The sequence below is a fragment of the Zosterops lateralis genome (assembly GCF_965231275.1).
Source record: "Zosterops lateralis genome assembly, chromosome: 5".
Taxonomy (NCBI): Eukaryota; Metazoa; Chordata; class Aves; order Passeriformes; family Zosteropidae; genus Zosterops; species Zosterops lateralis.
In genome coordinates this window covers 27,493,566-27,518,580 of record NC_139766.1, presented here as the reverse complement: position 1 = coordinate 27,518,580, position 25,015 = coordinate 27,493,566, and the positions used below count along the sequence as shown (strand labels likewise).

General features: G+C 40.9%; 1 protein-coding gene across 1 annotated transcript in view; it reads right to left on the bottom strand.

The window, feature by feature from the left end:
• KIT (KIT proto-oncogene, receptor tyrosine kinase) overlaps positions 1 to 25,015 on the bottom strand; it is a 53,741-nt gene that overhangs the window by 13,642 nt on the left and 15,084 nt on the right. Inside the window, exons 2-13 of the mRNA XM_083861332.1 lie at positions 21,328 to 21,567; positions 18,293 to 18,571; positions 15,304 to 15,440; positions 12,509 to 12,668; positions 9,476 to 9,665; positions 8,681 to 8,796; positions 3,400 to 3,514; positions 1,998 to 2,191; positions 821 to 927; positions 602 to 728; positions 239 to 343; positions 42 to 152 (exon numbers count right to left, since the gene is read on the bottom strand). Of these exons, the coding sequence (XP_083717458.1) occupies positions 42 to 152; positions 239 to 343; positions 602 to 728; positions 821 to 927; positions 1,998 to 2,191; positions 3,400 to 3,514; positions 8,681 to 8,796; positions 9,476 to 9,665; positions 12,509 to 12,668; positions 15,304 to 15,440; positions 18,293 to 18,571; positions 21,328 to 21,567 (1,881 nt within the window). The remainder of the gene's footprint in view (positions 1 to 41; positions 153 to 238; positions 344 to 601; positions 729 to 820; positions 928 to 1,997; positions 2,192 to 3,399; positions 3,515 to 8,680; positions 8,797 to 9,475; positions 9,666 to 12,508; positions 12,669 to 15,303; positions 15,441 to 18,292; positions 18,572 to 21,327; positions 21,568 to 25,015) is intronic.

Below are 25,015 nucleotides of genomic sequence, written 5' to 3'. Positions count from 1 at the left end.
AAAAAGAACAGAAATAAACAATAATCTGCAGATAACCCCACCTCCAATAGTGCAAGCTCCAAGCAGATTCACAATATTAATGTGGTTTCCAAGGTAACTCAGCACTTTAAGCTCTGACATCAAGGCTTCTCTCTCCGTTAAATGGGCACTTGCTGCAAGGCAAAGCACAGTGTTCGTACGTAACACACCAACCAGATGGAAGAGAGAAAACATGATATAGCATACTACAGCAACTTACTTTTCAACATCTTTACTGCTACCGTCATAGCAGCATCAGACTTAAATAAACCATAAGCAGTGGCTTCAACAACTTTCCCAAAAGCTCCAGCGCCAAGAGTTTTACCTAATAAAGCAAACAAAATATTCTGTAATGACTTTGAGTACTTCCTCCTGTAGGGTTCAACACTTTATTTTATTGTATCACGGAAGCTATTGCAGACATGCCTGCTTGCCTTTTGTCCCAAGGCAAGAATGAGCAATTATCACTATCTGCATTATTGCACAACACCTTTGTGACAAAACCCTGCTGTGTTTGACCAAAGTCTCTTATGAGACCTGAAGGTTTCACCTTGCAGATGAAGTTAAATAAATCTAAACTAACCAAAACTCAAACGGTTTCTAGGAAATTCCCATTTGTGATCATAAGGAAGTTGTGTTGGATCTATGTAAACATAGTTGTTTCCATTTATTTCTTCAACAACTTTCCACTGAACTTCGTACTTGGGTTTCTGGAAAAGAAAGAGAACAGCTGTTACTGCTGAAGACTCCACAAATAGCTCACACACTTTTTTAATTCGGGGAAAGGGGCTTCTGATTTTACCTGCAAATATATGTACACCAGGATCATGACTACGATGCACATCAGTCCTGCAGCAACTCCAAATGCAGTTAGTAAAGGGGTGAAAAGGGTATGTGTACGGATTTGCTCTGGAAAGAAACAGAAAATTCTCCTAAAAATACTGAACAAGAACAACTAAATTAAAAAGATGCAGGTGGAAACCTTTCCTTGGTTCTCCTTTGTGAAATACAGTTTGGGGTTTTGACCTTCCCAGATATGCTCCAGTTGTATCAGAATGTCTTTCCTGAATGAGCTGTGGGAGATGGAGCTGGCACAGAAACCATGCAGTTTGATGCCTTTGGAGTCTCAGCTTCATTAATTCAGGAAGTTTGGCACTAAGATCAATTAATGCAAGGGTTTGCATGATCTCACTCAACTTAGCTTAAAGAAAGAAGCTTTTATCTGAAGTCACAATTTCTTCTCTTCCCCTTTGCCCCCCACCTAAATATGATCACTACAGCACAGTCTTTACAAGAAGAGGTTGTGCCAAGTAGTGAAGAAATACCATTCTACTACAACCCATCTGCCCCAAATCTGGCGTATTTGTTTGTATGTTATATCTGGGTGTAACAGAAAAAAAAAAGAAGCAGAACATTTGGTTTTGCAAAGAAGAGCACAGCTTTACAAACACATTTCAAATCATCTATGTTCTAGTGGGTTTCTCTTCTCCCCCAGAAACCTACAAATACCACTACAAAACTCATAAGCTCTTTTGCAGAATGTTGTTGTTGTTACTTCTTTTATAGCAGCAGGACACTAAGGCTCCAGGCAAGTTGGGGACTGCATTTTTCCTGAGACATTGTAAAAAACCTAAAATAAAATGAAATCTTTCTTTGAAAAAAGAAGTGATGGCCTAAATAGTCAAAACAGACAATGACAAGAAAACAAAAGGGAGAGAGAGGGGGAAAGCCACGGTAATGCTGTAGGTGGTTTTCCCCTGTGCTGCACAGACAGAAGAAACCCACCTACCTACTGCACTGCAGAACAGGTGTCACAAAAAGACAGTATCACAATAGTCATTGAAAAATTAAGGGCAGAACATGCAACGTAGTAAGTTATCATGTGCTTAGCCACAGTACTGTAAACTTTCCTATGGCAAAATCACTTAAAATCCTTTTCCAGAAAGAGCCAAACACCACCGACATTTTGTGGACACTACCTTTAATAGCAAAGTTGAAGAAAGCAGAACTCCTGTCCCCATTGCTGGAGGCCTCACAGCACACAGTGCCGGTGCTCCTGAACATGCTGGCATTTATGGTGCTTTCAACCAGGATTCGTTCAAATGACGGTGCTGATGAATTTGTGTAACCAATTTTGACATCCATGGGGGATATTGTTGGTGAATCAAAACACCTGGTAAAACAATATTGACATTTATCTGCAATGGATTGCTCCCTGAGGTGCCAGACCAACAGAGAACTGAACAACTCTGGTCTGTAATGGGATTCAGCTGAAGATCTTAACCCTGAAACAGCTTGGTGTTTATGGTGTCTCATGGTCTTGTATGTAGTGGGAGAAATGGATACACACACCTAGCCTGGCCCAACTGGAGATCATGATGTCTTTGCATTTGCTTTTGGTTAGACGTACCTACAGGTCTGTAACTTCTCTATGGGTTTTATACCATTCAACATGCATTTTCAATTCCACTGTCAAGCAGTTGTGGTCTAGTACCCACTTCTGAAAATGTTCCCCAAGCATCATCTTACTACAGCACAAAAGAAGTTCGTGATATATATTAACACCATTAAGCTTACGTGCAGTAAGAAAATAGCCAAATAGTTCTTTTCTCTCAAGATGTTGCTTCTCCCTCGTGTGTCACATATTTACTACAAGAGCACATATTTAAGATTTTAAAAAAGGTACTATTTGAAACCATTAAGGAATTAATGATTATTTTAGACATAAAACAAATTAGACTGCTGGGAAGGAGACTGCTTGCTAGTATGGTATCTATAACCATTACTTGCTAGTATGACATCTATAACCATGGGGGACGTCAAGCAAAACCTTAAAACTTGCTCACTCACTTCACAGTGAAACCCTACAATCTTCTTATAAATACCTGGTTTTAAAAACATCAGGCTTTATTCGTAACAACACTGGACTTGTTTACTTGTCATATTTTAATGTGAACAGAAATCTAATTACATTATGTCTGGAAAAATTACTTCATGACACAATAAAACAAATTATAACAACCATATTTGCAAGTGATTCTGTGATTGCCATTCTGTGAAATTGCATATAGAACGTGTCATTTGGGGCCTGCTGATACAATCCATAGCTAGCTTGCAGCAGAAACTTTGGCTTTTATTTTTACACAATAGAAAGTGTTGGTTATTCCCCTTTCAAGGACAGAATACAGAGCAGAAAAATGAAATGTATCCCTGCCTTCTCACAAACTACTACAAACAATGCAATGCCAAAAAGGATGAAAACCATGATGCAACATTTAAATGTAACTACTACCAAGTCATTTCATGTTCTTAATTTGTAATTAGCAATTGGATGTGTTGCACCTAAGATAACCTTTGGAGACTCTTGTTTCCTTAACTTACCTCTGCTCAGTTCCTGGGCAAAAATACCAGTATATGGTAGGGGCTGGGAATCCAGCTGCTACGCACTGGAGAACACCATTGCTGAGTATATCCAGAGTGAGAATCTCAGGTTTTGCTGCAATAAAGAAAAGTGATAGTCATCCTTTAGGGGAAAACAAAATTTACACGGCTATTTGCTCTTCATAATCCAAGGAATCACTCAGGTAAGTAAGACCATCTTATGCTCAAGGATGTCTGGCTCTGAACTGGTGTCCTTCAAAAATCGAACATCTGTGAAAATATTTTTTACACTGAATGCTTGGGCTGGACCTTAGAAGAATACCTCCTCTCACCTGAGTATTTGATTTGATGAAAGATCCTAAACCAGCAAAACTAAAAGCTTAAACAACCCAAAGAACTGAGTGCTTGGAACAACAGTAAAGTTCCCATTCCTGCACAGCATGACTTTACCCGTCTGTAAAAAGGACAGTTTCTTCCCTGTCAAATGTGTACTAAATCTGTCAGACCACACTCCTCTTACATCTGCTCTGTGTATCCAATATTACCCCTGCGGCCAGGAAAGGAACTACAATGCAAGACAACCAGTGCAGACCTCCCAACCAAAGACATATATCCTTCTAAGATACTGAACTGCCCAACTGCCTGATTCCCTGAAACACCGCAGGTAGAGGAAGCCAACACTTGGCTGAATATATTAGCTTTCCAAATGAGAATTTGTGGTTGCTCTGGTAGTTTAGAAAGTAATTCATCGAGCCAATACCCTCTGTCACATCCTGCACAGGAGTTAGTCCTGCAGTTGGTTTAGGAGCCCCTTTTTCAAGAATGGTAGGAAACCAGTGCAGTCAGGTGGACTTTAGAATCATTAGTTCAATATCATAGGCTTCAGCCAAGAGTACCACCAACACAGCAAGGTTTTTTCCTGATGAAATTGGAATTAAGTGACCTTACTTCACTTAACAACCCTAGCTTCCTTGCAAAATCACCTAAAGAGAAGTTAATGAGAGAAACTATGAAAGACTACATTGCAATAATGCTGCTCACCTGATAGATACAATTTAAGAGCCCATTACCAATTAATACAGCTTTATAGAAATGTAAGATGAACTTGTAATTCTAGAAAGTAGTGAAGCTGTATAGACTGCAGTGGGAAAACATACACTTATTTCAGATAAAACCCATGTATGAAGAATGCACAGCATTAGTTTTTATAATGAATATTCTACTCGCTGATTAAATTAGAGTCAACAAAGCACACGTATATTCTCAGTCACATACCACCTCCTCGTGACTCATGTTACAGGAACCAAATGTTCTTTCATGTCTAAATCATCATGTTGTGTTTTATGCAAAACACGAAGAACCAAACATTGTTGCAAAATGTTGAGACTGATTTTCAGCATTACTCATTTGGTGAAGAACTTTCTGAGAGCACACAGCATCTCACCCAGCCTCAATGCTTACAGAATACACGTAATTCACATTTCTGAAATTCCAGTCAAAATGGCTGGATTGTGAAATTGTAATTAGGTAAACTACAACCAATGTGCTATTTGTTTAGGTATATGGTGTATTTTAGGAAACATTACAGTTCTCAGAGAGAACTGAGAAGTCAAATATAAGAAGCATCTGTGCATTAAGCCCTAGAAAAAATACTGTGCCAGAGCTGGTCTTCATATAACATCTGAAGCTGAGTGCAAGAAACAAAAATGCCCATATTAGTCAGGCTCTTTCCACTGTAAAACCCTAGTGCAATAAAAACCTGTCTATGTGGCCATGAGCCCACATGGACTCATCCTGCAAGAGTGGAAGGAGGTGACAGGCTATGCAGCCCAGGCAGAGTGGTCCAGCCTCGGTGCCACGGGAAGCTGAGCTGCAGCAGCCTCTGAGAAGTGCTGCTAAGAGCAGCTCTGCCTGTCATGTGCCTGCTGAAGCACTTTGATTCGGCAATTATCATGATCAGCCTCTCCTCACCAGCACTGAGGGCTCCCAAGCCTCCCTGGCTCTGAGATATTAAGGGATGCATTTCACTTGAGGCAGCAAAGAGCCCCCTGTGCCACTGACCAAGGGGACTGAGATGGCTGCTACTGCAGCCCCCACTGGCTGCTCTTTTGCCAGCTCAGGCCATGCACCTGCACCCCTTTGTGGCAGCCAGAGCTTAACCTTAACCACCAGTGTAGGTACTTCAGGGGATGCTGGAGCAAAGACGGACTGGCTTTTGCAAACAGATGCCAAGCTGTCACCACGCATCTTCTTTTTCAAAGGGATTTTACTGTGCTAGATTTTATGACTTGCACTGCCTAATTACCCCTCCTGCTATCAGATAGACTCCTAATGACTAGATGTTGCTAACTGTTCTGACTTTAACCTCTTAAATATTTCACATTTCATTACATTGTTCAGCATATATAAGTACCGCCTTCTGTAATCAGGCATTAAATGTCTTAAACTTTGAATTTCACTAGGTTTATTAATTGCTTTTCAGCTTTTATTAATGTTGATTCTGAATATATTGAAGATAACTTATAAGAGGTCATCCTATTTTAATTCAATGTTCTGTATAATGAAATTCTGCATTTAATTGCTTTCTATTGCCATTTTCCCTTTCTTCATTGTTAACAAAGTAAATGTCTAAAAAGTAACTCTTAATAGGTATTGTCAGTCATGCCAGACAAAGAAAGAGCTACATTTTTCTGGATTGGAACAAATCTTTTTCAATATCATGGTGATTCCTCATTGTTCACTTCATAGTCCAATGACAGGAAAACAGCTGAGCTTGGCTTCACCAGATCTATAATACCATGACCGGTTTTCTCTTTGCAACAGGAGCCCCAACTGCGTAGATAATGTTTTGTTGACTATAATTAAGCTGAGATGTTATTTTGCACTAAATTCAGTTACTAGTTGGAAGATTCCTCTGTCAATTGCTAGATACACCATACCTTGCCACTCTGGAGAGTTTCTAGAGTTTCTTAATTGTAACTGAGTACAGTATGCTGCTTGTCAAGCTCTAATTTTCTTTTTGGTTCCTAATTTTAGAGCTGCTTACCTCTATACATTTATTATGAATTACTGCACTATTTTAAAAGCAATTTAGTATTGTTTCAGATTAGCACACACAATTGCTAAATGTGTTTAAATCCAAGGCAAGTACTTTTGCACTGGGTTTTTCATGTCTTTCAGCAAATGCTTCAGCATCGGTATTTGTTTACGTAAAGACATTCTCCTGATTATGAATCCTGTTTTACCCGTTTGGTTATTTTCTGCTGATAACATGCCAAAGCCAGACACATAAACATCACGAGCTACATCTAAGCACAATTTATGCAAAATCCCTGACAACAGTGTCAGGTGAGGACACACCATTAGATCAGGATCTGACCCACCCATACATGACTCACCCATGGCAGTTATTCTGCTATGTCGAATAATATGGTATGTTGTCATGCACTTTGTGTTTCACAGCCAAATGATAAGCATTTCACAAACCAGCACAAAACCCTTTTCTAGGGGTTGTTTTTGTTAAAAACAACCCCTAGAAAGACTAATCTATTAGTCTCTTTTTTTCAAACTGAAAAAATGTTTACAGGAGTTTGGTCAAAATACCAAAAGAAACTTTTTGAGTCAAGTGCATCAAATCCAATTGCTTCAGCAATGGCTGCAATCCACCCAGGGCCACAGTGCATGATAACATGGGCTCTGTGAGACTGCTTAAGTGTCCTCACAGCATCCCGAGACTGATCTTGCTACTTACAAGACCAGTAGTTGAAGAAAGAAGAAAACAGACTCGAATGCTGCTGGTTGTATGGACAAGCCATTCAGAAGAACTGAAGCGATTGTGCTCCCTCTTGCCTTGTCATTCTGCTTCACTGTTCTCTTCCTGGTCTGGTTTCCTAACCATGAGCCACAGGGATTTTCAGCTTTTATTAAATAGCACATGCCTCAAAAGCAGCAACATGGAAATCTGCATTGAGAACTGACACCTGATGATGCCAAAACGGTGAGACAGTGTTTTATTAGTTCTTGTGCCCAGATTACAGGCAATCTGCAATTTTTCCCATTTCTTTCAGAGAAATTAAACTTCTGGCTCAACATTTTGCTCCATCAATCTTTAAAACACTAGAATTATTCCTCATGACTGTGACCCACATTCACTCACTGAGACAAAGGACATCTGAGATCATAGGTACTCCTATTTGAGAAATTAGAGCTAGGAAACATAGAAGGCTCAATGCAAGTGTCAACATTCATAGATGAAGGAAGAAATATCATGTTCTGAAAGGAGCCCAAGTGACTTTTCTAGATCCAAACTATGTCATCACTAATAGAAATGCGACAAAAGTTGATCTTCAATGATAAATGAGAAGAATTCAGAAATTAACAGCAAGGACTTGATATATTTCTGGAAGTCTTGACAGTCCTCTGCATAAAACTATGCCTAAAATACGACAGATTGCTGCTAAAGCATAGCAGCAACACAAAATTGCATTTGCAGAACATTCATTTACTTTTCATACAGTTCCTCCTGCGGGGCTCAAAGTCCCTCTTGGTTTAATTTTCCTTAAGCAGCCAGTGTTTGTCTGCTGAGCTCATGAAATGCTCTAAGAGGATGGCTCCGCTAAGGACAGGGTTTTCTGAAGGTTTCATTGAATTAATTTTGAAATTTAGCTTTTGTCTTGAAGAATGCTATTTGGAACTGAGGCAAATGCTCTATCTTAACAAGCATGTCCCAAAGATGACAACACACACATTTGTAAAGCTATGCAGATTTCTCTAAAACAATGGTGATTTATACTATTATACGGAAGTATTTAGATGCCAAAAGGCATCTAAACGTGAGTAATTCTCCTGACAAGCTTTCAAACTCTGCATCCAACTTAAACAAATTAAGAGCAATTATAAGCTTAATTTGGTTGCCAAAAATGCAAATTATAATCCCCGTGTATCCTGCTCCACCTCAAATTATAAAAGGTTTATGATACATACTTATTTTTGAGATCATGTTTTCAAGGTGCTACAGGTTTTTTTCTGCATAAACAACCTAGATGCTCTCTGGTAATCTCTGGAATACATTTGCTAGAATATAAGGTCATGCTGGATAGTAGGTGGATTTGTGTGAGTACTCTGCACTTTTATATCTTGACATTTAGTTTTTCAGCATGTGCTTCACTTCAGAAAGCCTCTCATATGCCGAACCACACTGTGACATCTTGTGCATACATTATGTTGTATAAAATACAATGACTGTGATAATGAAATATTTCAGACTGTTCACTTTACTTACTTTTCACATAGACATTAAATGTTACAGAGGAGCTGGCATCAGAGTTGGACACAAAAAATGTGTAAATGCCTCCTTCTGTTCCTTTTAATCGTGTAAGGTGAAGTTCACTTGTGTAACTGTAAAGAAAAAATTTAAGCATTACCAAGACACAAAACTTGCTCTGAACAGACAATTGCTGCATGGAAAATAAGGAGGGAATTTTCTGCAGACATCATCCATGGAAAGACTCTTATCTTACGTTATGATTGCCACTGCACTTCCAACATCCAGAAGCTTAGCCACTTCTAACACCCAGATGTGTGCCTGGGTGGCAGCTGAGCATCAGGCTCAGTCCATGCATGCATCACCACCTGCTCCTCTTCTCACTGAGGAGGGAACCCAGATTCACAACCTAGGCCACATGTTCTAGGGGCTTCACTGGATTTTTGGAAGACAAGGGATCAGGAGAGAACAGTGCCCAGCAGAAATGAAAGCCTAAGCTTTTATCCAGAGCACTGGGGTCTGCTGTGACATTGAAGGGAATTTCTGCATACAACCAACCTTAATTCTCTTTTTTGCTTACTGGACAGGAATGTAGGTGAGTCATGAGTAAACAGCATGCTGGTCCTCAGGTGGTGTGGTTAGCTCGATGCTATTCCAAATGAAGGTCGGCAGACTTTGCACCAGTGGCAAGCTGCACGTACTACATCTTTTATAGCCACAATTTTCGCACCATCCCTACTTTCTTCTTTCCAGAGCTGACTCTAGTCTGCTGTTCCAAAGTGAAATCAACACCTACAGCCATACATATATTACCTGTTATTGCCCACGGTCTTGAACTTGACATCATGGTCTGAGGAATTCTGTAATGTTTCGTTCATGTACATCCAGACTTCTTCCTTTGGTTTTGGATATGCCTCATATTCAACTGTTAAGTTTCCATTTTGTCCTGCATTTATATCTATTGTGGTATTCATTGTTGCAAACAAACGGACAAATCCTTTAGCTGATGGTGGTAAGAGAAAAAGAAAAACAACTTCAGGGCCATTTAGAAGATTTCGAGTACTCTAACCACACTCAGATGACTTCAAAATCAGTGATCAAACATTCAACTGTGAAACAGGAAACCTTATCTGCAAAGCAGAACTTAAACCCTTACCTGCCAAAACCAAGGCTACTAGCTACATATAGCAAGAGGCACAGGACTTAAAGCAGCCTTGAGTTCCTTAGCATAAATAATTCCATCTTCTGGTGACAAATACCTTCTATATGCTTTTGGAAAAATCCAAGCATCTGTTTGATTCTACTCAAGTATTTCTATTTTTCCAAAAATCTGACTTGCTAACTGTCTGGTGTGAAAAAAAACATTACGAAAAAAGTAAACCAAAATAATTTATTACAGCATACTAGAGTATTAAAGATTTCTTTGTCAAGTGTAATTAAGAACAACATTACAAATGAAGCTATTAAAGCTGTAATTAGAGAAAAATGTGCTAAGTCCACAGGCCTAGATACCAATCATCTTAAACGAAGGCATTTCTGTACATCTGCTGCTGGGACTTAATCTTTCATTTGGCAGATACCATTTATCACTGAACAGTTCCGTTCCAAAATATCATGTCTAACAACATCCTTGCTGTAGTGGCTTTAATTTCATTAATAAACTCATCAGATTGAGGATTCACTTTAAAAAGACAAGTTTTTCAGTCCAATTACAGAAATTCATAAGGGAATTATCAGTTTGACAGGCAGATTGCAATTACAAGGGAACACATTTACTGAGAGCTTGAATTTAGACCTAGAGTCAATCTCAGATTCCTGCTTCTTCCCACTTTCTAGTAATCAAACTGCTGTGGCCAGCTGGGCACCCAAGCTTGGGAAAACCAGAACCAGTGGGGCTTGGTGAAAGCATATGGATCTGCCAGAGCACTTGACAGATGCTTTGAAGAAGAAAGGATGAAGTAAATTCATAGCAGACAGGTATGCTCTAAAATGGTCTCCATCATTAGAAAAGAGGAAAAGATTTCGTATCTGGAAACTGGAGGTTTGCAGTTTCTTTGCAGAGCTTATTTCAATTTTCTGTATAAACATAGGATTCCCTATTCGAGCTATAGTCAAAGTCAGACCCAACTCTCTTCAAATAAAATTTTATTACAATGCTGTTTGTCCCTGTAATGCAGTCTAGTACCTTCTACCATTAGATAGATTAACAAATAGAAAAAGTAGTTAGAAATTTTACAAAAAATGCACATTATTTCTTGTAGAACTTCTGGCTAATGTTAAAGCCACAGTGATTTAGTATCTATTGCAATCCCAGATCTCTCTCTATGCTCACACCATACACCACTTCCCAGGACCCTGGGAGCTGGCACAGTTCGGGTAAATATAGTCAATTTGACAATAAATAGTGAAAGATATCCAAAAACTGGAGCAAATAAGCTCCAATTTTGACTTAAATAAAAGTCAAAATTGAGAGGGTGGAGACAGAAAACTATCTCAGAAAGGAAAGATTCCACCTTGCCTCTGGCATTTTTTATTAAATGCAAACTTTGTATTTTGCTAAACAAAAATTTTATTTCCACTTTTTATAATGCCATGCCTTATTTTAAACTGCAGACTCTCCAAAGTCAATCCTTTTTAAAGCTATATTTGCATATGTAGTAGTACTAAGAATTTCTGTAGTGAAGAACTTCCCTCCTCTTATAATAAAAGCTTTCACACTGATCCCCTTAGGGAGAAGATTTTCTTTCATACTTCACACTGTTTCACTCTTTTACATATGAATGTAGTCTCTCCTGTAAAAAAATGAGGAAAACATCCCTGTCATTGTAGCCCTACCCCCTCAACCAGCACAGCAAGGTTAAGGGCACTCAAACCTCTGCCTGTTTGCTGAAGATCTGACCCACACAGGTCAAACACTTCTGTTTTCTTTATGTTACCAGGGAAAGCAAAACAAGCAGTGTGGCCAGAGTGTGTGTCTGTGCAATAGAAAAACAGACTTGAAAAGGAAAAAAAAGAATCCAGGGCTACACTTCCCCCAGTTACTGCACCCTTGAATGGAACTGAAACAGTTGTAACAACTACATAGACCAGAATGATCTTATTAACTGTACCAACATGTCCTTAATTGTACTCAATTTATCAAATGAGCAGGTTTCAGCAGCTTTAAAATTCAAAAGGCACTGTGTGTCACCCAAGTTAATATATGGCAGACTCTAAACACATCTGTTATTAAATAAGAGGAAGAAGGGAGTTTGCTCACAGTTTAGGGACATGATCCAAAGCATGTAGTGATGGATAGTGGGTTTAACAAGGGGGTGACCTCCAGAACAATTTCATGCTGTCTATGTGCACCACAATGTTGCTCACAGCATTATTTAAATAGAGTTACAAATACAGCTTCTACATAAGGAACACTGACACACTGTCAGTGAAATTCCCCATGCTTGGAAGGCAGACACTGAAGATGTGTTTTGCACTTGTGCTGCCAAATTACTTAAGCATAGGGATAATACCAAGAGAAGGTAAATTAGTTGCTTTGTTAAACCAATTTAAATTTTAGATTAAACCAGGAAGGGTGAGACAAACCAGAGGGACAGAAACACTGTTGGGTGGTTGTTCCAGTATCACTTTCCAACAACAAGCAAAGGGTTCTAGAAATTAATGCAGTCATACACACCACAGCTTCCTGAGCCATCCCATACCAGTCAGCAATAACCTTTACAGAAAACCAACTTTACTCGCAGAGGTTTGAGGGAAAGGAGAAAGAAGGAAGGGAAGACTCCCCAGTGTTCTCACTTTTCATCTCCTGCTTTTAGTATTGTTAAGATTTCTACAAGAAGTATTTACCTAGAGCTTTCAAGGTTACTGTGGCATTGGTTTTTCCGAAAGAGTTTTCTGCTTGGCATGTGAATTCTCCAGAATCATTAACTCCCACTGAACGGATGTTCAATGTTAATTTCCTTTCGTATCCATAATCACCCAAATTTCTGCTTTTGCTTGTAACAATCTGTCGGTAAAAAACAATTAACATCTAAAACACTGTGTATGCATCATCTTTCCTAGATAAATTAAAATAGAAGTAATTATAACTTTGCTATATTAATATTCATAACTTTAAACTGGAATTGTAAGCCAGCACGATAAACCTGTCGCTAGAATCTCTCCATGCAAAACAAGTGTGTGATCAGCTGCCTTTGGGAGATAATGTCCTCTCCTAAGTCCTATCCCCTCCCCTTCTTTTGTTTTTTCCTCCTTCTACAACAAGGAGGGACATGGGGTGAATTTGGGGCTGTGCTCACCTGCCCCAGGAGAGCCAAATGGACGAGACTAGCCCAAGCCAAAGAACTAGACCTCTAGCTTCTTCAAGTGATCCCATTACCTGATGACAAGGCTGTTGTGCCCAAGGTCAGACCCAGCTCATTCTGGCTAGATTTCCAATACTAAGGTGAGTATTGGTGAGAGGGCGAGTAACCAACTGAAGGTTTTATTTGCACAAACAGCACTTCTAACTGTAAGGCTTGATGCAACATGACCACTGGGTCCTGACTTTCCTAATGCTCAGAAGCTGAAGCTCTTGTATGAAGTCACTGCATCTCAAAAGTGTGGTTCACCCTTCAAATGGTGCCTGAAGCTCAGCAAATCTCTAATGGTTGCAACGCTTCCCAGCAAATGACAAGAGAGAATTTAAGGTCCTGGGGCTTCATTTTAGCCATGTTGCTCTATGTTCCAAGGCCACAGCATCTCCTGATTGCAGGCCAGCTGCAGAGAGCCCTGCTGGCAGCAGGCTATACACAGCATCCCCTCTTTGGTACCCTCTCTGATTCTTGGTCCATAGCAATCTAAATTTATTAATCTTAAAGGAAACTGGAAGCTTCATTCTCTCAAATATGTCATGATTCTATACGATGCATCAAAAAATAAATGCTTTGAGATGTTGACTTTAGTCTCTGGGAGAACATTCGGTATGGTTGGAAAGACTGATAAAATTTACACTGATTAAACCAAGTGCAGACTTGGACTTATTATGATTTTCTAATTGAATTATTGCAATTCTTGAATGTTCCAAGAGCTTCTAGACAAATTAAAGCTTCTCAATGCAATTTTGATTCCTCCTGACTTATAATAAGCACAAGAGAAGTATATTTAGTATGAATGTGATTGCTAATAGCCAGTTTGCTAATTTTCCAAAGTGGTGATAGCTTCAGTCATACATGGAAAAAAGCATTTTGGTTTTTTCTCTCATCTATTCAAGACAAAATGTAATTCTGAATCTACTTAAATATGAAATTCATGTGTTTTCTTTCAATACAAAATTTAATTTGATAGTCAGTATTTCAAAGACAGCAGCTCCTACTATTTACTAGAAAGGACAGAAAAGTCAAACTTATTGGGAAAATACTTTCCTTGTGGCTTGTACACATTAAGTAAAAAGTTATAAAGCACAAAAAATTAAGAGAAGGCCTTAATTTCATCAGTTTGTAACACAGGAAAGAGAGGGTAATGAGAGAAGAAATGAAATTCTCAGATGAAGCTCCTGCACAGGAACAAAAGCAGATCTGCATGTCCCAAGCCACCTTCCTGTCACTTAGACCTTCTCAACATTCAGAGCTGTAGGGTGGGATTTCTGGAACACCGAGCACTTAGCAGGAACAGCTTTGCCAGAGCTGGTGGATTAGCTAAGCATGGCATGCCCAGCCCCAGGGAACAGGACTCCTCTTAGTTATGTGCCTGAGGAGATGTGATTCATCCAGATATCACAGGAACGTTTTCTTCCATATACACGGGCTGAGAATTAGGCATTCTGGTCACTACCACTAGCAGTAAAAGATCAGTCAATTAGCATGGGAGAGTATATGGTAAGAGTTACTAAAAGGTCTTCACAAGGGATTTTATATTAATTTTAATTAATTTAAATTTCAGGGTACACTCAGAAGATCAAGAAGCATTCTCAAAAACAACCCAATGTCAGCTGCTCAGTTCAAAGACAGAGCTGGCAGCACACTGGCTTACCAGGGAAGGGGATCTCTCTGCCCCTTTTCTGCAGAATCAAACTCCTGGAGCACTGAGCCCCTCAATAATTTAATTTGGTGATGCCAGTCAGTAACTATCACCTACCACTGGCAGACAGAAGCCAGTTCACTGGTTCATTTTTCAGAGCTTTCCCAGTTAGTGAGGCACACCGTGTAATTTAAATGAATTAATCATTCCTGCGAAAGCTTACTACTATTCCTGTCACACACAACCCCATGCTAATTAAGCAGGTATTTTACTGTTAATGATAACAACTAGAATATGTAATTTGCAGTCCATGTGTTGATATTTGCAGCTCCCATTGATTGCAATGTGATGTGTAGGCACTCCACGCTTCCATATTTAGGAAGCTCAACAGAGGTCACCTAAATTTCACATTGAAGAGCTCCCCTTTAATATCTTTTTGGGAAGAGAAGCCCATGCAGATGTTTTTCCTCCCAGCCATCCTCATGGACAGTTGTTGCCCTCTCACCAGTCTGTGGGATACTGAATCTTTGTAAATGCAACAAGTCCAAATCGACACAGCATCAGGTACCCAAGACAAGCATGTGAATGTCTACAGAGAGTCTGTGTACTGTGCTGAGGCACACGATACAATTAAAGGAGCTTACCCCACTCTTGTGAGAAATCCAACTAGCTTGTACACTGCTATCCACATCTGTGATTATGCATGTAACTTCAAATTCTTCCCCTCCTTTGAGAAGCTCGTAGCTTTTTGATAAGGTGATGACAGGAAGAGTTTTGTGAACTGGAAAACAATTTAGAAGTTTATTACTTTTCATTAGTCTCAGCTCTTCTGGGGCGGATAAGAAATCAACAGTTATTAATTAACTTTCCAATAAAATCAAGGCTCTGAGATATATTCAATTTTTTTAACATATTACACAGTTGTTCCTTTACAACATGCACATTTCTGCTTCAACCTTGCTTCAAATTACACTTAAAAGTTAGATAATACTTGTTAGAGCATAGTAACTTGCATGAAGAAACCTGAATGATGCTGAACCATCAATGAGACAATTCATTTTTTGACAGTGATTAAGAAGTAGCACTCTGGAACTGAAAACATTGCGAGGATCAGTCACTGAAGAACAGCAGCCCAGCACTAACTGCAGATTTTAATTACAAAACATTACACCCAACAGAAAGTGCTGTCTGAAAGGTTCCTGAAAAGCTCCTGATGGACAGCCTAGGAAGGACAAATACAGCTCAGGATTTCTGCACACCTGTGCCTGAAAGCACCACAACCTCTGCTTACATTGATGGCTTGCAGTTTGTTACCCCAAAAAATGGGTGGTGACATGCAGACATGGGGTAGCTGTACCCTGTTCTACTTCATGATGTCTTTTGTCAACACTCAGGTGTACCTGAGGGCTATGTGTCTCCTGCCTCTACAAAGCTCTTCAGCTCATTCTCTGTTCCCTTTTGGTTTGTTTTTCTATCTTTTTCATCCTTTATTCAAATTTTCCTCTTTTTTTATACTCCAGTTATCTTCCCACTAGGGCTTTTACACAGAAAGACAAACTGTGAATGCAGCATATATCAGATAAGGTCTTCCAGACTCTCTTTCTGCCTCTGACATAGCTTTTGTAGTTATCTCAGGTAAATTGTACAAAACTTAGGAAAACCCCGTGCTTCTCAGCCATTTTTACTCTAACAATATTTTCCTCATGTTGCTGTAAGAAGCTACAGAAGAGAACACAGAAACATGTTTGCTCTCTTCAGATATAAAGGCTCACACAAAAATTCCCCTCAGCATTCAGCAGTACCCAAGTGACAGGAGGATGCCAGTGCAGAAGGCATTCTGTGTTCTCATCTGCCAGAAACATCTCTGGACATCCAAAAAAATGCCCTAAGTCCATACAGCCTCTCATTGTTTTGAGAAGGGCTGTACATAAACACTCCCTGTGCTGTTGTGTGCCTCAGTACTCCTGCACAGTTCCCTGTTTCACATATGCCTCTTCAGACTTTCTGCACCTCTCTGCATCTGAGGGTCTGAGTACCATGGTTATAACTACAAAAACATTTCCCATCAAAACATCGCTAACGCATCTAAATGTTGAGCCAAGGAGAAAGTGTGAATTTTACTTGGTGAATTCAGTAAGGACCAAACACGATAGCACAGTAATTACAATACTGAGAGTAATGATGCTGAATTTCCAAAATTCAGGAAAAGACTTTTGTGGTGGTTCATTTTACAGTTTTCTGTTTGCAATTCTGCTGTATGTTGGTTTGTTCCATGTACCCGCCTCCCACTACTCCCCTTTAGTTTCTCCCTTGTTACGGATAGTTGTCAATCTTATGGTATATAATTCCCGGTTAGTTCCTTTGCCACTGTTGCCTCAGCTAGGAGAGCTTTAGACAAGCCAAGACTCCCAGGGTCCAGAAGGTGGTGTGCCAACCAAAAGGTACCTGACTTGCCGTGGTGCCAGGGCTGGCCGGGTGAGGAAACCAGAGCACCGCAACAAGACTTAAACTTGCCACAGCAAACTCCACACTTGAGATGGTCCCCACTCCTCAACCTCTTGCCCCACCTCCAAGGAGAATGGGCAGGTCACAGAGACCCTGCCATGGAACTAACACCAGCATGTGCCCTCAGCAGGCCACAGGGCAGCCCTCCTTCACCAGCACAAGGTGATGTGCTGCTGTGGCCTGGGCTCAGCTCCCAGCCCCTGGCACCATGCAGGCAGCAGGGATGAGCACATCAGCCTGCTGGCCCGAGCTCTGCTCCCCTCTTCCGGCAGCAGCCTCAGCTGCAGCAAGAGCTGGCTTCATTCCAAGTGTCCAGAGCTACACCGAGAACAAACTCATTTACTTGGCCCTGAGGAAATGCCAACCCAGCCCGGCTTGCTGAACTGCTCCCTCCACTTCCCTCCTGAGTGTTTACCCAGCCCAATAATGACACAGGGGGTAAGTGCAGGCTCCAAAGTGCCCAGACAAAACCAGTCTGTGAAGTCCTGGGGAAAGACATCAGGCTTCTCCTCCTTCCCAAACCCAAGCACGCAACCCTAGGGCACAGGGGTGTGCAAAGGTCAAGTGTAGGGTATCACCAACAGGTTTGCCAAGTGTAGTGCTGCATGTAGCAGCTCAGCCACAATGCATTCCCCAGCATCACCTGTGCATGCTGTTGTGACCATCTTCACTCAATAATATGCAGACAAAAACCTTCTCCTTCCACAAGCTCTGCCTCTCCACCAAATCCCTCTTCTTCAATGCCATTAATCACTTTCTTCTACTATCACTTGTGGGTAACAGACACAGGAGTCAGACACTGAAATAATTTTGCCTGCACAAACCTGTACAAACCTCAGGGTGTTGGTTTGCCCTCAGAATTTAACAGCATATCCCACATTTCTTATGATGATGGGAAAAATGCCTGGAAATCACTAGGAACAGAAAATAAAGCTCAGCATGGCCAAATCTTCTGAGCACAGCCACAAGCTAAGTGCCACAAGATCAATCTGTGCCCTGACACAACTTGCCCAAAACAAGCTTTCTAAGTTCACCACTTCCCTCTGGACAGCAGTGAGGCATCACAGCCCTTCTCTACACCTCCTGGGAATCAGGTTCTCTACCAGAAGGCAAAAAATCCTCTGTTACCTGGTCTCACATTCAGGAAAATCTTCTCTGAAGTCTTCTCAACTCCATTGTGCTTGGCCAAGCACTGGTAGCAGCCCTTGAACGACCTCTGTACATTCTTTATAACGATGCCTTTCTGGGGATTGGGAATGAACGTCATATTTCTGGGGAGACGTTTGCCATCACATTTTTTCAGTGTGAAATTTGTAACATTTGGATCTGTTAGTGGACACACTAGCAGGATGTCACTGTCTTCTTTTCCATAGATCAGAGAATCAACAAGGAAGAGCACATCTGGATCTATGAGGAAACACAAAGACAAGTTGGCACAGGAACTTCTGATTACCCTAACTCTACAATTGGGTACTTGACAAAAAAAGTTTTACTTTCAGCCAGTAAAACTGAGTATTGCCTAACTCATGTTTACCAAGAGACATTAATTTTTTTCCTCAAAGAGCAGCATGACAGAAGACGTGCACTAGCATTCAACACCAGATACACTAAAGAATCATATGCACTAAAAATAACTTTACTGCATTTTCATTCGGGGATGGAGGGCATTTTTTGCCTTGTTTAGGTCCAAAATATCTCCACAGCAGTAAACAGATTTTCAGAGACCACTAGAAATAATTTGCTTTTAGCTAGTGGCAGGACTGTAAGGTTTCATGCCCACGGGAGGATTTGAAAGAAATTTATGAGCAAATGGAAGTTGAAAAGCACCTAAATTATGGTTTTCACTTCTGTAAAATACATAATCTAAATGAAAACACATTGCTACCAGAGGAAGCAGCAAACAACTTCTCTCTTTCTCTCCACTCCCTGAAAGCATAGATTATTTTTAGCCTCCTTAGAAGAAAAACTGGGCATACAAACAGCATATCTGATTGAAAAATCATCATGCAATCTTTCATAAGGTTAACTTTCCTATAGCATTTCATCTCAGCAAACCACAGCACACCAACATATAGTATTAAACACTTCTACAACAAAAGTTGAAGCCCATGTCATGACCTTGAAATGCTAAGAAGCTGGGAAACACAAGAGTAAAGGAATGTAAAAGTTTATTTCAGATTCCATCTGCCCTCTCTACAGAGTAGAATGAATTAGAAAAAACAGAAACAGAGAAAAAAGTTTTCTTTCTTTCTTGCAAACATGCTTACAACTTGAATGATTAGAGATCAACAAACCATGACTTACCAAGGAAGACTGAGAGAATTTGTTTAAGATGATGGACAGTGTGTATTTGGTTTAAGACAAGAAGTACCAGGCTGAAAATGAAGCCTGGGATGTTTATGTAAGCAATTCACTACATTAGGGGTTCCTCATCACTGAACAGAGAAGTTACTAGCTGGTTTGTAGCTTAGAGTGAGGGTGTAGCTTTAGCTGAATTTGAGATCACCACCCAAGAAGCCCCACAAACTACAGGCTTTGAAGCATCAGTCTAGAATTAGAGGATGGAGACTACTGAGAAAAAAAAAAAAAGTAATATCTGAACAGAATCAAAATGTGACATTTTGCACACAGAGATCTTAAAAGAAATGCTATGATTAGCTGTCACTTCTGAGCAGGAATAGGATGGATTAAAAGTGCTCATCTGAATGTCCCTGCTAACAGACATAACTGATTGCTTTCTATTCAGTCCCCCTTTCCCTAGTATGGACAGAACCAAGGTATCTTCATTAGGCAGAAAGTATGGCTCCCTGCAAACCTAAAAAAAAAAAAAAAAAAAAAAAAAAAAGGAATTTTTGAAAATAGAGGGAACAAAGACCTGTTACACTAATAGCTGAAATTGCTGAAATTGCAGGGAAGGCCTGGACTGGAGCAAGCAGAATTGTGGAGGTGCTCCCCTTGCATCTCCAATCCCCATCTGGAAGGGGGTAGCACAGTGAGAAGACATGAAAGGAATTCCTATAGAGAATCCAGACACAAACAAGGCTGCTCATGGTCATGTTCTTCCTTTCACAGCCTTCTACCCAATGGACATCTTGGGTTACACCTGCCTTCTGGCCACACTGCAGGTTTCCACCACAAGACATGGTAGTGTTTATCAGTGCCTCCATCTGAAAAGACCTAAGATCAAAATCAAGAAATTTTTCTCTCTTATGCAGGAGTCTGAACTAGGCTTGCTTGGACCAGGAAAAAAATGTTTTTATAGATACAGCACAGGTACTTTCTCCCAAAAGAGAAAGGTAAAACAGGTACACATCCACAGTCTGTCAACGCTGCATCATTCTTGGTCTCAGAAACAGAAGAAATTTGGATTTAGTAGGTTCAAAAGAACATAAGATATCAACATTTTAGGTGGAACTATGCAGGATAGAGGTTCTTGTGTCTGGCTCAGGGCCTTTCAGAGGGCAAAAGACTCTCAACCACCTGAATCTTGGGTGATTAAACCAGAGAGGGCAGCTCATGTAGACACACATCAGCAGAGAAGAAATCTGAAGAAAACTGCACAAAGAGAAGTAATAAAGGATTGAGAAACGTGTTGGAGCAGAAGCACTTTTTTCCTGTCTGAGACATTTCTGGTAAGTCACACGGTAGATCAGAAGCTGAAGGCAAAGGAGTCATCACTGTTTGCTGGCTTAGGCCTGGGAGCACAGTCTCAAAAGACCAAATCCTTTAGGCTGACTGCCTCAGTAAATTAAAAGCTTGGGACCAAACTTTATGTGATTCCATACTGATGGATGGCATAGAATTTAAAAGACATTCCTATGAATTTCTTGCTTCTGTATAACTGATTCATTCAACAGAATCAGGTCACTTAGGTAGCTTCTAGAAAGGGAATTTGGACAAACTTTAGCACAAAATTAATGGGGATGTAAAGAATAATTTATCAACAACTTTGCGCTGCTGGCAAAGGCTATTGCAAGTGAACAGAGAATGAGGTTTCCTCCTACTGGACAGGGAAGATTTCTTCTGCCCAACTGTGTTCTCCCGCTGTACTTCAAATTCATTCTGTCCTCCAACATTTATTATTCTATTATTTTGGGAGTGGAGATGGGGGGGGGGGAGGGGAAGGGGTGGGAAGCAAAAATAATGCCTTCATTGATATTTACCTTTAACAAAAACATAGTAAGAGGAGACAATACTCCCTTTGCTTCTGCATGTATATCTGCCTATGTCTTTGATTGTTGCATTTTTGGTGTACCACACTTTCTCATTCGAACTCCTTGCTTTTGCCGATGGGTCCGAGTTCTGGAAATTCCAAGTCACAGGTCCATCCTCATTGCACGTCAGTCTTAATTCCTCCCCTTTATTCACAACCCATAAAGACTCTACATGGGACAGTGCACCACCTGGGGAAAAAAAAAAAAACCACAAAATAGAATGTCTGTCAATACAACACTTCTTTTCTGCAGCAAAATTATTATTTATAGCTGTATATGTGCAACTAATATTTTGGGATTTATTTCTTAAAAATACTAAGTTGCAATGGCACGGTGCAATTCTACAGACACCTTTTGGCTTGTAAAACCTTTGGCACACTGAATAAATAACCAGTGCAGGTGGAAACTGGCCTCTAAAAATCTTTTGAAGTTTCAGACGCACCACTTTCTGCAGTGTTTTGGCTTTTGAATGGGAACAGACCCAAGCTATTTAAAAATTAAATTCAAGAACATATGAGTCTGATCCTACATGGCAGCACTTTTAATCATTCTTTGTCATTTACTCAGTATGTTGCCAAGAACTAAAGTTTCCTTGCTCAACAGTTATCTTTTTATAACTGCTCTCTCATGTATTCATACGCTTCACACATACTCTTGAAATAGAAGTGTCCAGTTTAATGAAGGCATCAGTACATGCTTTCCATACTTGCTTGTTTCTTTACCTGAAGTGCCAATTCAACATTACTTATGTTAAAAAAAAAAAAAAAAAAAAAAAAGCAAAACATTCTTCAAGTTTCCAGCCCAATGCTTTCAAATTAGTTTCACTGAGGCACCAATCTCCCAGTCACCAAAGCTGCCCTAGCTGCTTTTTAGCTTTTTTTCACTGAACACACCCTAACACATTTTAAACACTCTCACAAAATAAACCTCTGTAAAATTATCAGCTCCAGTTCACAGTTCCCAACTACTTCCCAAGTGTCTACACAGAGAAAGGGGCACATTCAGGATTCCTTGGCTCTACTGTTAGGGCAAGCTGAGCAGGAGGTCGCTGGGTTAGCACACCCATGATCTGAAAGTCTTAGTAGTCCTACAAAAATGGAGATCATAGTCAAAAATCCAGATTAATTCTCATTGTTTCTGAATTCTTTGAACATCAGAAGAACATACTCAAATATTGAGGTGATAGTGCAATAGCAAACCCTTCCCCTTTCAGAGTAGCTCTCCAGTGCTATGAGTAATCCTTAGCTTACAATAACTGTGCTGTTTGTTCATGTCACACAGCTGTACAAGACTCTACAACATCCGTGTGTAGTAGCAGAGCCATGCCAGTGAAAATACTACTGCAAAAACACACTCTGCAGCTCCATTCAGAGGCTGAATTTCCCTACCCACACAGATAACAACAGACGTTCAGGAAAAACAATTGGATAATTACTTGGGATGAGGTTATACACTCCAGACTTAATTCACTCATCTCACAGCTTTAGTCGTTCTTAAGGTATATACTGGATTAACACCAGGTCAGGTAACTGCTTCTCTTCCTGACAAATCCACCACAGAGCAGGAAGCAAAGGATGCTCAGACCACCTGCAGAGACTAATTACTTTGTTTGTAGTCTGAAAGGAGCCCTCCTTGGGATTAGAATTCAGCAGTGTTAAAGTCAACTGGCACTCATTCTTCCAGTGTCACCAAGCAATTTCCCACATGACATCTGCTAATCCTGCATATATGCTTCCATCACTGATCGAATAAACAACCATCCTAGAAATAAAAATTGCCAGAAAAAGGCAGAAACCCCCCAACTTTTAATTTCAAATCTACTACCTCAAAGTGCAGGTGTGTGTCAGAGCTGTGGTACAGTAGCTCAAACAAGAAGAATGAAAGCCCAAGATCTCAGAAGAACAAGCCCCAGCCAGGAGTGGCATGGTAAACAGGGAAGCTGGAAAAATCCTTTGCCCTGTGCAGAGAGGTGGCTGATAACAGGGTTGAGACTAGAAGACCTCTGATTTTCAAACCCCTCAGATCAGAGCCAGGAACTGTTGGCACGTGAGAAGACAGAGAGCAAAGACCTCTGAGAAGGGCTCCTGAACGACCATGTAGGTCCTTCATGGGGACCTCTTTGGAAGATTACTCTGCTTGTCCCCCACAGACCACAGGGCAGTTCAAGTGACAAATTACATGAGCCACACAAAACAGGAAAAGCGTGGTGTGGTATACCTATCCTGGCACTAGCTTAACAGATGAGTCAGGGAGGATTGAGAAAACAGAAGATGTGGACAACTTATACTGGCATCACTCCATCTGCAGCCAGCAAGGTCTCAGCTTGGGCCCTGAAAGGGAGGTGTACATGGAGCTGGACTGGGATGGCCCCCACTGCCCACTGTCTCGAGGAGCACAGTCCTGGGCAGGTCACAGAGACCCTGCCATGGAACTAACACCAGCATGTGCCCTCAGCAGGCCACAGGGCAGCCCTCCTTCACCAGCACAAGGTGATGTGCTGCTGTGGCCTGGGCTCAGCTCCCAGCCCCTGGCACCATGCAGGCAGCAGGGATGAGCACACCAGCCTGCTGGCCCGAGCTCTGCTCCCCTCTTTCGGCAGCAGCCTCAGCTGCAGCAAGAGCTGGCTTCATTCCAAGTGTCCAGAGCTACACCGAGAACAAACTCATTTACTTGGCCCTGAGGAAATGCCAACCCAGCCCGGCTTGCTGAACTGCTCCCTCCACTTCCCTCCTGAGTGTTTACCCAGCCCAATAATGACACAGGGGGTAAGTGCAGGCTCCACAGTGCCCAGACAAAACCAGTCTGTAAAGTCCTGGGGAAAGACATCAGGCTTCTCCTCCTTCCCAAACCCAAGCACGCAACCCTAGGGCACAGGGGTGTGCAAAGGTCAAGTGTAGGGTATCATCAACAGGTTTGCAAAAGAAAATGGACCCTTTAGAGGTAGCAGTGGAAAGCTTAATGTCATAATTGACATGAGGATGGATTTCTCAAACCATACATATCACTGTGTTGTGTGTAAATGCTGACAGGTTCTGCAGTAAAAACCCTTCCCCTTATGAAGGCCAGCACAATAGTCCTACAAATACTCACCACCGGGTTCCTCTGATGCAGAGCAGAGCTTTGCACAGCTGGACTGGACGTGTAATAGCCATGCCTAAGCTGGGGGGGAACATGTCTCAAAACCCAACATCACCTGCACACAAAAACACACTCTGCAGCTCCATTCAGAGGCTGAATTTCTCTACCCACACAGATAACAACAGACGTTCAGGAAAAACAATTGGATAATTACTTGGGATGAGGTTATACACTCCAGACTTAATTCACTCATCTCACAGCTTTAGTTGTTCTTAAGGTATATACTGGATTAAGACCAGGTCAGGTAACTGCTTCTCTTCCCGACAAATCCACCACAGAGCAGGAAGCAAAGGATGCTCAGACCACCTGCAGAGACTAATTACTTTTTTCGTGGTCTGGGTTTTGGAGGAAGCCCTCCTTCTCTCCCCGCCTCCCACCGATGAAGATTTACCAGTGCTAAACCCAACAGACAAGTGCACCCGTGCCTGTTTTTCCAGCACCACCAGAAATGAACCTGGAGTTCCACTAATTCCTTACATAAATTCACATAACTGAACAG